General features: G+C 37.6%; 1 protein-coding gene across 1 annotated transcript; it reads left to right on the top strand.

The window, feature by feature from the left end:
* Positions 1–1,301: 1,301 nt before the first annotated feature.
* Positions 1,302–14,890, top strand: LOC310965623 (tribbles homolog 2-like). Its single transcript, XM_083939327.1, has 4 exons — positions 1,302–1,864; positions 6,026–6,304; positions 6,638–6,930; positions 12,719–14,890. Exons 2-4 carry the CDS (start codon positions 6,026–6,028, stop codon positions 13,188–13,190), a joined length of 1,044 nt encoding a protein of 347 aa, XP_083795453.1. The 5' UTR covers positions 1,302–1,864; the 3' UTR covers positions 13,191–14,890.
* Positions 14,891–14,942: the final 52 nt, after the last annotated feature.

Here is a 14,942-nt window from a genome sequence, read left to right as displayed (position 1 = left end):
TTACTGTCAGAGGAAAACCTAATTTCCATCTGTCAACACGGTCTGGGACCCCCCACTGTTAATGACTCTCAAAAGTAATTGATAAAATGTGATAACATAACTTTACATCGATCTAATGTATTTTACTTTAAGTAAAATATACAAAACTTAAAGTTTCTTTAGTCTGTATTAGACAAACAAAATATTGTGCTGATCTGTAGTTGGTTGCATGTCTTCCACATGCATTAACACTCCGACACAAATATATAGTAACATTGTTATAGCATTTGTTATTGTATTTTCATAGCATGGTATCTTATGAAATGGTTAAAGTCTACATTTATGTTGCAGTACTTTGATTTATTGTTAATTTATTTTTATTGTGTGCAGCAAACACCTGAGAACATTCCTTTTATGAGAAAAATTGGCAATAATACCCATTTTTCAGATGAAAACCTCATATCTACTGTATGATATACTGTAGTTACTGTCAGGTGTGACAAAATGTGAGATTTTTGTTTTCAAAACTTTTCTCCTGTGGTGGTGCTACCGTTACTTTTAATAGTTTCACTTGAGATTCTGGATAATAAATGGGAAAGTAAAGGTAACTCTATTTTTATCACTATCATCACAAATAAAAACGTTTTGTGTGTCAGTCCAAAATGTAATAATCTTCCACACATACTTTCTTAGAAAAAAAGTTGTGTTCAATGTTTGTAATGTTTATAATTTATCTTCAAATTAAATAACATATATTGTTATAGACTAAGATACACAGCAGTATATAAAGAAATTAAAATCCGCCCAACTTTTGTCAGCTTCAAACATTAAAGTGATATTTGCATTAATCCAGCAATAATTACAGTCGGATAATATATTATTCAGCATGAGTACTTTTTGCACTTTAAGTACATTTTGTTGCTAATACTTTTGTACTTTTACTTGTAACAGAGTATTTCTACAGCGTGGTATTACTATTTTTACTTAAGTTTAAGTATAAAAGCTCTGAGTACTTGTTCCACCAGTAAAATTAGCTCCACCTTGAACATCTGCCACATCAAAATGATAAACAAATACCAATGCAATGCAGTAATTCAGATTATGCATGTATAACTATTATGAAGAAGAGTATTTCTACAGGGAAGTGTTGCCCCTTCCTGCTTCACCGGCTTCAATTAAGAATCAGCTGTGTTGAGTCTGGAGTCAGTTTTTCTGACGACAGATCGGCTCGGGATTGCAACACCGAGGCCCCGCCCCCAGCGGCATGACGACACCGCGGCAGGAAACAAAGTAACCAAAGTCAGCGGGTCCCGGGTCGGGTTCTCAGTCCGGCTGAAGGTTCTGGAGAGCGGGTTCAGAGCGGACCAGAGTCACGGAGGGTCACTCTGGATGTTGAAACGGAGCCTCGCACGGAGGTTTATTTTGTTCTGAACTCGGACAGGACTCGGTTTCATTCGGCTGTGTTCGCCTCAGCTCCGGATATAGGCTATAAAACATTGTTTAATTTTTGTTTTATATTTCAAACAAGCATTTTTTACTGTTTTTTTTCTTCATCACAGTTTCATGTCATTCGGACTTAAATACCTCCATAATTCAGACTGAAGGAGAAACTTAACCAACAGCTGACTGACTGACGACACGTTGCGCAACCGAGGCAACAACAGTAACAAGACAAAGACTGCATCGCCGGACAGTCCGCCACAGGTCTCCCAGTTCTCACAGTATCAAGACCTGCTGCTGCTGCTGCTGCTGCTGCTGCAGGATCAAACCTCCGCAGCAGACCCTTTTATGTCTTCAGCAACTTCTGCTCCACAGAAAGACCATCTGCTCCACTGCTGACTACTGGTTTCCTGTTGACCCCCTTGTCTGTCTGCAGAGGATCAAGGTAAGAACCTGAGTGAAAGAAGCAGCACGTGCGCAGTATTTATCTGCAGAAAACAAAATGTTAATATCGTCCCACGCCAGATAGATAGATAGATAGATAGATACTTTATCGAAACACAGTCTGTCATTATAATACAGTGTGAACTAATGGGGCGTATTTCATTTATTAAAAAGTAAAAATTACTTTTAAACACTTGGAGACTAATAATAAAATGAATCAATTTGAAAATATGGATTACGTTTTCTGATGTATTAACGTGGAAACAGCATTCTCGCGTTGTACGTGGCCAAGGTGGTGCAACATTTACCTCTGAGATGTGGTCAAATTAGAAAAGTAAGGGCTTAAAGTGAAGTATAAATACCTGCATATTGCTTGTTACTCTAGTACGCACACTTTTTTTATATAAATGTATATATTTTATATATAAATGCTTGGAGCAGCAGTTGCTCTTCTGCACTGACTACAGGTTCATTACCCGCGGATGGAGTGAGCCCAGTTACCATGGCGACGGGTCTGTTGTCATGTGAGCTCAGTGTGTCTTTTGGCTTTTTCGGGATCCCGCGTGTGCTTAGATTTCAAATAAAGTGCTTGAAATGTAGGTTTTATATCATCAGGGTTCCTACAGCTGAAGTTGAGTTACATTCAAGCCTTGTAAGACTTTTTCCTGGAATGAAATTTAAGACCATTTTGCCAATAAACTAAAAAAATAAAAAAGAGTGAATTTGCTTTGCGCATCCCGGCTGCAACCACACAACTGTTTTATTGGTTCCACTATTGCGATTTGCTTGATGCATTCAGTGAAGTATTTAAAAAAAGTCTACTTACAGATAGGTGACACATTTTGAAACATGAAACTATAGATTTGTGCTTCATGTCATTTTGTCACTCTTCTGTAGCAGTAAACGTGGTTGTGGTTTATAGCACAATTATATCCAATGTGATGACAAAGTGCAATAATCGGCATACAGTATTTACGGCATGCACTGTATAAAAATAGGTGCTGGAAAAGCTTGAAAATGCACCTTGAAATTATATGATAACTGCTTGAATTTGATTATGGAAAAAGGTGTAGGAACACTGTTTTTGAACTTTATGTTCATACAGTTCAAAGCTCTAGGGAAAAAAAGCTAAAATGAGCCTTGAGTTGTAAATGTTACTATTTCCAAGTGCAAGAATAAACTTTGATGCTTAGATACTTTTAAGTCGATTGACTCTAACAGAGCGAACTCCATCCACCGATGAAGATGAATGAAAAACCTTAGAAAAAATCTTTACTGCAACCTCAGTGATCACTGCAAACACAAATATAATAAAAATTTAGACAGATATTTAAATTAACGGATTAGGAGGCAAAAATAATAACTATATAAATTACATGTTAATAACAGCCAGAGCTGGCTGGTCCTATCAATAATGAATCCATGTTTACCAGGAACCAACAAAGACAACAAACAGCAGCTGAGAACATATCGTGAGCCATGGAATATTATTATAATTATAATGAGCTCAAATGTGATAGAAGAAAAGTAGGTGAAAAGCTCTTACATAAAACTAGCTTCAGTGCTGAAACATTCAATTTCATGATCATTACTAGTTTAAGTTATTTCTTTTAGCAATTATTATTATTATTATTATTATTATTATTATTATAACTATTATAAGTAATAATTGTTAGTTGCAGCCCCTGTGAGTTTGTAAAGATGTCAGAAGGCAGATTTCCTCCTGAAGCAGAAATCAAGCAGAAGCTCAGTCACTTTTGTGTCCGTTTTAAAAGAGAAGACGTCAGACCCTCAACATTCAGGAGAAGACGAGAGGCAAACTTTTCATTATGACTGTGTGAAAGTAGTACTTAATCTTAATCAGATACAAGACCAAATAGAGAGTTCAGCGTATTCAAAAAAAGACTCATAAGACAAATTAACGTAAAACTGGAACTAAAGAGTGAAGTGTCAAAGTGAAACTGGAACTTGGTTTGATTCCAGAAATAGGAAAGCTTCATTGATATTTGTAATAACTAAATCCAACCTTGTAACAAAACCTTACTCAACAGTTTGTCATGTGGTTCACTCGTGGTAAATAAAAGCTACAGCTACATAATAAAAAAACAGCACATTTATGGTATCATAGTTATTTGTAGTGCCACAACGTTATTGTTGTTTAACTTCTAATAAAAGTGCTGGATGGTTGGTCTCAGAATATGGAAAGTAAACCTGATGAACACGCCTCATTATTCTCATGTTCTGTGTTTCTACTTATTTCTTATACCCAGATATTTTTATTTCTATTTTAACTTATTTTTATTCTATTGTATTGTATCATAATCAGTTGTACCAGATTACTGCAACAAAATAATTTCCCTTCGGGGATGAATAAAGTAATTATCTATCTATCTAATATACAACAAAGTGCATATAGTATCAGCTTAGTGCCTCTTTAACACACACACACGCGCGCGCACACAGAACGGTTCTTGAGTTAAAATGTATAAAGGGAGGATACAAATATGCCTCGCAAAAAGTTGATAATCAATGATGTATTACAGGAGGAAACAATACAGCGATATAGTTCCTCTTATTCACATTGGGCTCACTGAAATAAATAGTGAAAATAAACTATTCTCCATTTTTCTGGGGACTGCCTGGAGCTCCCTCAAGGACCACAGGGGGTCCACAGACCCCTGGTTGAGAACCGCTGCACTAAAGATCCAGAAGTTCAGAAGAAACTATTATTATCATTAACAGATTGGTCTCTGATTGAGAACCTGATGAGACATCGGACAGCACAGATTCACTGTGTGGGTGCGTGCGTGTGTGTATGTGTGTCAGGGGATGACGTTGCCACGGTGACGCTGTGACTCAGGGTGTTTTACGGGAGCGAAAGCAGTGTTGGCCAACAGTAAGTTGCCACACAGCGTCGCCACACAGCGTCGCCACGGTGACCGCAGGCTGAAAAACTGTATATAAAAACAGACACACTCTCTTACTGCGTGCGTGCGTGTGTGTGTGTGTGTGTGTGTGTGTGGTAGGTGTTGACTGTATTTAAAGCCTGTTAAAACTATAAACTGTTGTGCTCTGATGCAACGATCTGAAAGCTGTCAGCTTACAGGAAGTTGCATCATGAAGCCTTTAGACACGTTAACAGAGTAACATGTGAGCCGCTGAGACACACAGATGTGATACTAATATAACTGCTCGTACTGTTGCGTGAAGACACAGCTAAGGAGGGTTTAGTGGAGGGAGGAGGCTCGGCTGTGGTGTGGCCAGCAGAGGGCGCTACAGTGCAGAAGTGAAACAGTTGTACCAGAAGTTTATCTCAACTAATAGTCCAGTTTCTTCTAGAACCATTCTTATAACAACGTCTTGGTGAAATTCAAGTTTTTCATACTTAAACTACAATGAACAATCTTCATACAGGACTTGTCGTTAGTATGTCTTCTATACTCAAAACGTAGCAAGAATCAATAATACAAGACGTGAAATACACCTGAGCTAAACCATGAAAGCTGCAGACTTAAAGCGTCTATAATCCAACATTTTTCAATAATAATCTATCAGTCGACAACTTAAAGACAATTTGAAACTCGTAGTGTTGAAATTATCACCTGAATCTGCTTATAAAGACAGACATTTTTATATTGTTTCGATGGTATATTTCTGAGCTGGATATGATGATCTGGATCATAAAATCAAAACTGAAATTTTCAAATAATATTCCCTCATTTATTTCAGATATGTGCTTGTTACTGTCAATTTAGAACATGTAAATATGTATCAAGATATCTCCAAACAGGATTCCATTGAAAGATGATAAATCATCATATATATTGAATTTTCGCCCAGCCTTAATCTGTAAAAGTTACAAAATGCCACTTTACACTACCTGCTCAGCACCAAACAACAGGCTCCCCCATAGCGTCCTGCTGCAGAGCTCCAGACTCCAGCCCACCTCCTCTCTCATAGCTCTGGAGCCAGGAGTTCTGCAGCTAGACCTGTCCTGAGCACGTAGCAGCTAAAGAGCCAGATATTTTCCCAGGAGACCAAAAGCAGAGCTGACAGAGAGAGAATATTGGTTTCAGATTCCTCCTGCAGCTCATTCTCAGTAACAATAAAAGCTGCAAGTTTTAACAAACCTAATGATGTCACTTGTCTCCTCCAATCACAGATGAGCATGGGCGCGACCGCAGCCAGGTCTCAGCTGTGTCTGAAGAGGCTACTGGACGAGCCCCAGGAGGGTTTACTGAAATGTAAAGTAGCTCGTCTGGATACGAACCCATCCATCAGCAGCCTGTCACACTGCCTCAGGCCCAGAAGCCCTGGCCCCAAGTCTGACCAGAACCAATCCCCATCCAGAGTCGAATCATATTTCCTGTTTGAACGCTGTGAGGGGGAGAAGACTTACAGGGCCGTCCACGCTCACACAAAGCAGCAATACACCTGCCAGGTAGTTACCAATGTTACTGACACTGCAAAAAATACTACTGAGATTGTTTATACTGCAAAAATACTGTTGAAAATACTTTTAACATTCTTCCTCAAAATACTGCAAAACTTCTGAAAATAGTTGAGTTACAAAACAAATACTACTGATATTGCTAATAGATACAGATACTATTGAAAGAAAAATGTTGTAAATACTACTAATACAAATACTTCTGATACTGCTGTAATAATGGTAATACTGCTGGAAACACTCATGATATGGCACAAAGAAGATGCAGTTTTTAATTGTAGCAACTGTTACAATGTTACCCATACCTTGTTGCTATGGTTACAGGTGCTTCCTCTACGTGGTTACCAGGAGTGGTTGGCTGCCTACGCCCGCATCGGTCACCATGAGAACATCTGCAGCCTGCTGGACGTCGTGATTGGCCAGGGCAGTGTCTATGTCTTCCTGCCCGATCACTATGGCGACTTGCACGCGTACCTGCGAAGCAGGAAGCGTATAGGTGAGGAGGAGGCGAGAGATCTGTTCACTCAGATGCTGAACGCAGTGACGCACTGTCATGGTCTCGGAGTCATCCTGAGAGACCTCAAACTCCGCAGGTTCGTCTTCACCGACAAATACAGGTAAGGCTGACAGACAGGTGCTGATGAAACTGCAAAAAACTACAAATAATACTGAAAAAAAACTACTACTAATACTGCAAACAAACTACTACTAATACTGCTAAAACATACTACTAATACTTCCTCAAAATACTGCAAAACTTCTGAAAATAGTTGAGTTACAAAACAAATACTACTGATATTGCTAATAATATAACAGATACTTTTGAAAGAAAAATTTAAAACATACTACCGATACTGCTAAAACATACTGCTAAAACATACTACTGATACTCCTAAAACATACTGCTAAAACATACTGCTAAAACATACTACCGATACTCCTAAAACATACTGCTAAAACATACTACCGATACTGCTAAAACATACTGCTAAAACTTACTGCTAAAACATACTGCTAAAACATACTACCGATACTGCTAAAACATACTGCTAAAACATACTACCGTTACTCCTAAAACATACTGCTAAAACATACTACCGATACTGCTAAAACATACTGCTAAAACTTACTGCTAAAACATACTGCTAAAACTTACTGCTAAAACATACTGCTAAAACATACTACCGATACTGCTAAAACATACTGCTAAAACATACTACCGATACTGCTAAAACATACTGCTAAAACTTACTGCTAAAACATACTGCTAAAACATACTACCGATACTGCTAAAACATACTGCTAAAACTTACTGCTAAAACATACTGCTAAAACTTACTGCTAAAACTTACTGCTAAAACATACTGCTAAAACTTACTGCTAAAACATACTGCTAAAACATACTACCGATACTGCTAAAACATACTGCTAAAACTTACTGCTAAAACATACTGCTAAAACATACTACCGATACTGCTAAAACATACTGCTAAAACATACTACCGATACTGCTAAAACTTACTGCTAAAACATACTACCGATACTGCTAAAACATACTACCGATACTGCTAAAACATACTATTAAAACATACTGCTAAAACATACTACCGATTCTGCTAAAACATACTACCGATACTGCTAAAACATACTGCTAAAACATACTACAGATACTGCTAAAACATACTGCTAAAACTTACTGCTAAAACATACTACCGATACTGCTAAAACATACTGCTAAAACATACTACAGATACTGCTAAAACATACTGCTAAAACTTACTGCTAAAACATACTACCGATTCTGCTAAAACATACTACCGATACTGCTAAAACATACTGCTAAAAGTTACTGCTAAAACATACTACCGATACTACTAAAACATACTACCGATACTGCTAAAACATACTACCGATACTGCTAAAACATACTGCTAAAACATACTACCGATACTGCTAAAACATACTACCGATACTGCTAAAACATACTGCTAAAACATACTACCGATACTGCTAAAACATACTGCTAAAACATACTACCGATACTGCTAAAACATACTGCTAAAACATACTACCGATACTGCTAAAACTTACTGCTAAAACATACTACCGATACTGCTAAAACATACTACCGATACTGCTAAAACATACTATTAAAACATACTGCTAAAACATACTACCGATTCTGCTAAAACATACTACCGATACTGCTAAAACATACTGCTAAAACATACTACAGATACTGCTAAAACATACTGCTAAAACTTACTGCTAAAACATACTACCGATACTGCTAAAACATACTGCTAAAACATACTACAGATACTGCTAAAACATACTGCTAAAACTTACTGCTAAAACATACTACCGATTCTGCTAAAACATACTACCGATACTGCTAAAACATACTGCTAAAAGTTACTGCTAAAACATACTACCGATACTACTAAAACATACTACCGATACTGCTAAAACATACTACCGATACTGCTAAAACATACTGCTAAAACATACTGCCGATACTGCTAAAACATACTACCGATACTGCTAAAACATACTGCTAAAACATACTACCGATACTGCTAAAACATACTGCTAAAACATACTACCGATACTGCTAAAACATACTGCTAAAACTTACTGCTAAAACATACTAATGATACTGCTAAAACATACTACCGATACTGCTAAAACATACTGCTAAAACATACTACCGATACTGCTAAAACATACTGCTAAAACATACTACCGATACTGCTAAAACATACTACCGATACTGCTAAAACATACTGCTAAAACATACTACCGATACTGCTAAAACATACTGCTTAAACATACTACCGATACTGCTAAAACATACTGTTTAAACATACTACCGATACTGCTAAAACATACTACCGATACTGCTAAAACATACTACTGATACTGCTAAAACATACTGCTAAAACATTCTACCGACACTGCTAAAACATACTGCTAAAACATACTACCGATACTGCTAAAACATACTGCTTAAACATACTACCGATACTGCTAAAACATACTGCTTAAACATACTACCGATACTGCTAAAACATACTGCTTAATACTACCGATGCTGCTAAAACATACTACCGATACTGCTAAAACATACTGCTAAAACATACTACCGATACTGCTAAAACATACTACCGATACTGCTAAAACATACTACTGATACTGCTAAAACATACTGCTAAAACATTCTACCGATACTGCTAAAACATTCTACCGATGCTGCTAAAACATACTACCGATACTGCTAAAACATACTACCGATGCTGCTAAAACATACTACCGATACTGCTAAACATACTACCGATACTGCTAAAACATACTACCGATACTGCTAAAACATACTACCGATACTGCTAAAACATACTACCGATACTGCTAAAACATACTACCGATACTGCTAAAACATACTACCGATACTGCTAAACATACTACCGATACTGCTAAAACATACTACCGATACTGCTAAACATACTGCTTAAACATTCTACCGATGCTGCTAAAACATACTACCGATACTGCTAAACATAATACCGATACTGCTAAACATACTGCTAAAACATACTACCGATGCTGCTAAAACATACTACCGATACTGCTAAACATAATACCGATACTGCTAAAACATACTACCGATGCTGCTAAAACATACTACCGATGCTGCTAAAACATACTACCGATGCTGCTAAACATACTACCGATACTGCTAAGACATACTACCGATACTGCTAAAACATACTGCTAAAACATACTACCAATACTGCTAAAACATACTGCTAAAACATACTACCGATACTGCTAAAGCATACTACTAATACTTCCTCAAAATACTGCAAAACTTCTGAAAATAGTTGAGTTACAAAAGAAATACTACTGATATTGCTAATAATATAACAGATACTTTTGACGGGGAAAAATTTTAAACATACTACCGATACTGCTAAAACATACTGCTAAAACATACTACCGATACTGCTAAAACATACTGCTAAAACATACTGCTAAACATACTAACGATACTGCTAAACATACTACCGATACTGCTAAGACATACTACCGATACTGCTAAAACATACTGCTAAAACATACTACCAATACTGCTAAAACATACTGCTAAAACATACTACCGATACTGCTAAAACATACTACCGATACTGCTAAAACATACTGCTAAAACATACTACCGATACTGCTAAAACATACTACCGATACTGCTAAAACATACTGCTAAAACATACTACCGATACTGCTAAAACATACTGCTAAAACATACTACCGATACTGCTAAAACATACTGCTAAAACTTACTGCTAAACATACTACCGATACTGCTAAAACATACTGCTAAAACATACTACCGATACTGCTAAAACATACTGCTTAAACATACTACCGATACTGCTAAAACATACTGCTTAATACTACCGATGCTGCTAAAACATACTACCGATACTGCTAAAACATACTGCTAAAACATACTACCGATACTGCTAAAACATACTGCTAAAACATTCTACCGATACTGCTAAAACATACTACCGATGCTGCTAAAACATACTACCGATACTGCTAAAACATACTACCGATGCTGCTAAAACATACTACCGATACTGCTAAACATACTACCGATACTGCTAAACATACTACCGATACTGCTAAACATACTACCGATACTGCTAAACATACTACCGATGCTGCTAAAACATACTACCGATGCTGCTAAAACATACTACCGATGCTGCTAAACATACTACCGATGCTGCTAAACATACTACCGATACTGCTAAACATACTACCGATACTGCTAAACATACTACCGATACTGCTAAGACATACTACCGATACTGCTAAAACATACTGCTAAAACATACTGCTAAAACATACTACCAATACTGCTAAAACATACTACCAATATTGCTAAAACATACTGCTAAAACATACTACCGATACTGCTAAAGCATACTACTAATACTTCCTCAAAATACTGCAAAACCTCTGAAAATAGTTGAGTTACAAAACAAATACTACTGATATTGCTAATAATATAACAGATACTTTTGAAAGAAAAATTTAAAACATACTACCGATACTGCTTAAACATACTGCTAAAACATACTACCGATACTCCTAAAACATACTGCTAAAACTTACTGCTAAAACTTACTGCTAAAACATACTACCGATACTGCTAAAACATACTGCTAAAACTTACTGCTAAAACATACTGCTAAAACATACTACCGATACTGCTAAAACATACTGCTAAAACATACTGCTAAAACTTACTGCTAAAACATACTGCTAAAACATACTACCGATACTGCTAAAACATACTGCTAAAACATACTGCTAAAACTTACTGCTAAAACATACTGCTAAAACATACTGCTAAAACTTACTGCTAAAACATACTGCTAAAACTTACTGCTAAATCATACTGCTAAAACATACTGCTAAAACATACTGCTAAAACTTACTGCTAAAACATACTACCGATACTTCTAAAACATACTGCTAAAACATACTGCTAAAACATACTGCTAAAACATACTGCTAAAACTTACTGCTAAAACATACTACTAAAACATACGACAGATACTGCTAAAACATACTGCTAAAACATACTGCTAAAACATACTACCGATGCTGCTAAAACATACTACCGATACTGCTAAACATACTACCGATACTGCTAAGACATACTACCGATACTGCTAAAACATACTGCTAAAACATACTACCGATACTGCTTAAACATACTGCTAAAACATACTACCGATACTGCTAAAACATACTGCTATAACATACTACCGATGCTGCTAAAACATACTACAGATACTGCTAAACATACTACCGATACTGCTAAAACATACTACCGATGCTGCTAAAACATACTGCTAAAACATACTACCGATACTGCTAAAACATACTACCGATGCTGCTAAACATTCTACCGATACTGCTAAGACATACTACCGATACTGCTAAAACATACTACCGATACTGCTAAACATACTACCGATACTGCTAAAACATACTACCGATGCTGCTAAAATATACCACTGATACTGCTAAAACATACTACCGATACTGCTAAGACATACTACCGATACTGCTAAACATTCTACCGATGCTGCTAAAACATACTACTGATACTGCTAAAACATACTACTGATACTGCTAAAACATACTACTGATACTGCTAAAACATACTACTGATACTGCTAAAACATACTACCGATACTGCTTAAACTTACTGCTAAAATTACTATTGATAACACTAACACTTCCAATAATACTGCTTACATCAGTAGCAGCAGTGCAATTAGTATCGGTGCAACAGCTGTAGATTAAAGTGTGGTTTTCTCTCTGCAGGACACGTATCGCTTTGCTCGGCCTCGACGACTGCGTTCTCCTGCACGGGAACCATGAAGACTCTCTAACAGATAGACACGGCTGCCCCGCCTACGTCAGCCCCGAGCTGCTGACCAATGGGAACATGTCTTACTCGGGCCACGCCGCAGACATCTGGAGCCTTGGTGTGTCTCTGTACACCATGCTGGTTGGACGATACCCGTTTCAGGACAAGCAGCCCGCCGTGCTGTTCGCCAAGATCCGGCGTGGGGCCTTCAGCCTGCCCGATTGGCTGTCACCGCAGGCCAAGTGTCTGATTGGCTGCATGCTGAGGAAGTCGCCCACAGAGAGACTGAAGGCGTCAGAGTTACTGATGCACCCGTGCCTGACCAATCCCTGCACGGCACAGTATAGTACGCACAAGACACATCACAGCTCACATAAAACACTACAGAACAAACAAGATCACGACGACCAGGTGGTTCCAGCATGAACAGAAAAACACTAACACACACATTTGTACTTCTATACTTGATATATTGCCCCTAACCATTAACCCAACAGGGTACTCACGCCTTCTTAAACATCAAATTCAAGGAATTTCAAGGCCCAATTCCATCAAATTCAAGGACCTACCAGGGCATAGTTTGAGGCACTGATCAAGGTTAATTATTATTTCCTCACTCAGAAGAGAACTAGTAGACTGGCACGTGAAACAGTGACACAACTGCACATATTCAGACAGTGGAAATTGGCCTATTTACCTATGATAACACGGAAAAGTGCAGCCATTAAATGGCTATGAAAAACTGTGGCAGCCGCTCTGAGCTGTGGCCGTTTGATTCTGTGGTGAAGAGCAGCCAGAGGTTAACCACAGCAAATCAGTAAACGGAGTCCATGCCTCTGGCTGCAGAATTGTTTTTTCAAAACAATTTCAGAGACTTGCAATGATCTGTCTCTATTTGTGTCTATTTTCAAGGTCTTGATTTTGTCCCTTTTTAAATCCAAAAACTTTCACCTGTGGGATCCATGTCTCAAACAGCCTTTAAACACAATGTCCCCGCAAACAGTCAAAATCAAATTGGGCCCTGCAAAGACACACACACACACACACACACTACAGAGACAGTCTGATCCTGGATTACTTGACCCGACCCTCAGGTGCCTTCTTCTCGCTGTGTCTCATTTCAAGCTCCACCAGATTCATAAGTCACCAGAACAAATGGTGTGTTCAGGTGCTGTTCCTCAACTCGTAAAATTGAGAATCTCCCAGTAACAATTGAACACAAAGTCTCAGTCCAGTGTTCAGCTAAGGACTCGTTATTCATCCTGCAGCGCTGACTGATCCACCTCCAACGCCTAGTTTCATGATCATTTCTGATTTAAGTTGATGAATTTAGAACACACAGCTGATTTTAAAGTGGACACAGTTGTTTTCTCTGCGTTTACTTCCTGGTTGCTCCCAAATATAGACTGTATATAAAGATGGCTTGTCTGCCATTTTTATATACAGTCTATGATCTAGGATTATAAGAGAAGGATCGGTCAGTGTTGGAAAGTCTCCAATTTTCTGATTATCCTTGTCAACAGCTGCATGATTGCTAAAATCATTTCCCAGGCCTGTTACCTCTGCATCAAAACTTTATTCACTAATTTCTTCTGAATTGTTTGTGGTGCTCATAAGAACGTCTATTAAGGAAATAAACCGCTTTACTGCTATTATTAGATATAAAATTATTGATGTTTTCGTGAGACATCTAATTGTCCTCGGATGACAAAAAAACATGTTCATCACTGCAATATATAAGAATTACATGCGAGCAGGTTTATTCTGGGACGCCTCTAGTTCAGGACTGACTAAATGATAAAAGTGTTGGCGGATCAACCATCATCCCAAAATAACATCTGAAAACTATTTGATATTTCAATGCAAAAGTATATTTAAATGTCAGGCTAATGAATCTAAAATAGAATATAAGCACCGTGTACTGAATCATAATTCAGAAAATACTGAAGTTTTAATCTTGAGATAACTGGACAATAATAATTCCCTTCACTCAAGTCCATGTGTTCCTGTTTGACTGACCAATCACGACCGAACACACCTGCAGCCAGCCAATAGGATGCCTTCTTCGGAATGTGTCACTCAGACCTCAGTTACAGCTGGAGAATAAAGAAAGACGTTTCACAAACTGTTCTGGTCCCAGACTGGTTTTTGTTTGGTTTCAATTAAGGAAATATTTTA

Source organism: Echiichthys vipera (assembly GCF_963691815.1).
Source record: "Echiichthys vipera genome assembly, chromosome: X".
In the NCBI taxonomy this organism is placed as follows: domain Eukaryota; kingdom Metazoa; phylum Chordata; class Actinopteri; order Perciformes; family Trachinidae; genus Echiichthys; species Echiichthys vipera.
Note: the sequence above shows the minus strand (reverse complement) of the source record. Positions and strands in the feature narration are given on the sequence as shown.

What these genes read in the sequence shown, in the direction of transcription:
- LOC310965623 (XM_083939327.1), top strand. Translation starts at nt 6,026, where the DNA reads ATGAGCATGGGCGCGACCGCAGCCAGGTCTCAGCTGTGTCTGAAGAGG. An exon ending in AGCAGCAATACACCTGCCAG is followed by an intron (nt 6,305 to 6,637) that starts GTAGTTACCAAT and finishes CTATGGTTACAG; the next exon opens with GTGCTTCCTCTACGTGGTTA. An exon ending in GTCTTCACCGACAAATACAG is followed by an intron (nt 6,931 to 12,718) that starts GTAAGGCTGACA and finishes TTCTCTCTGCAG; the next exon opens with GACACGTATCGCTTTGCTCG.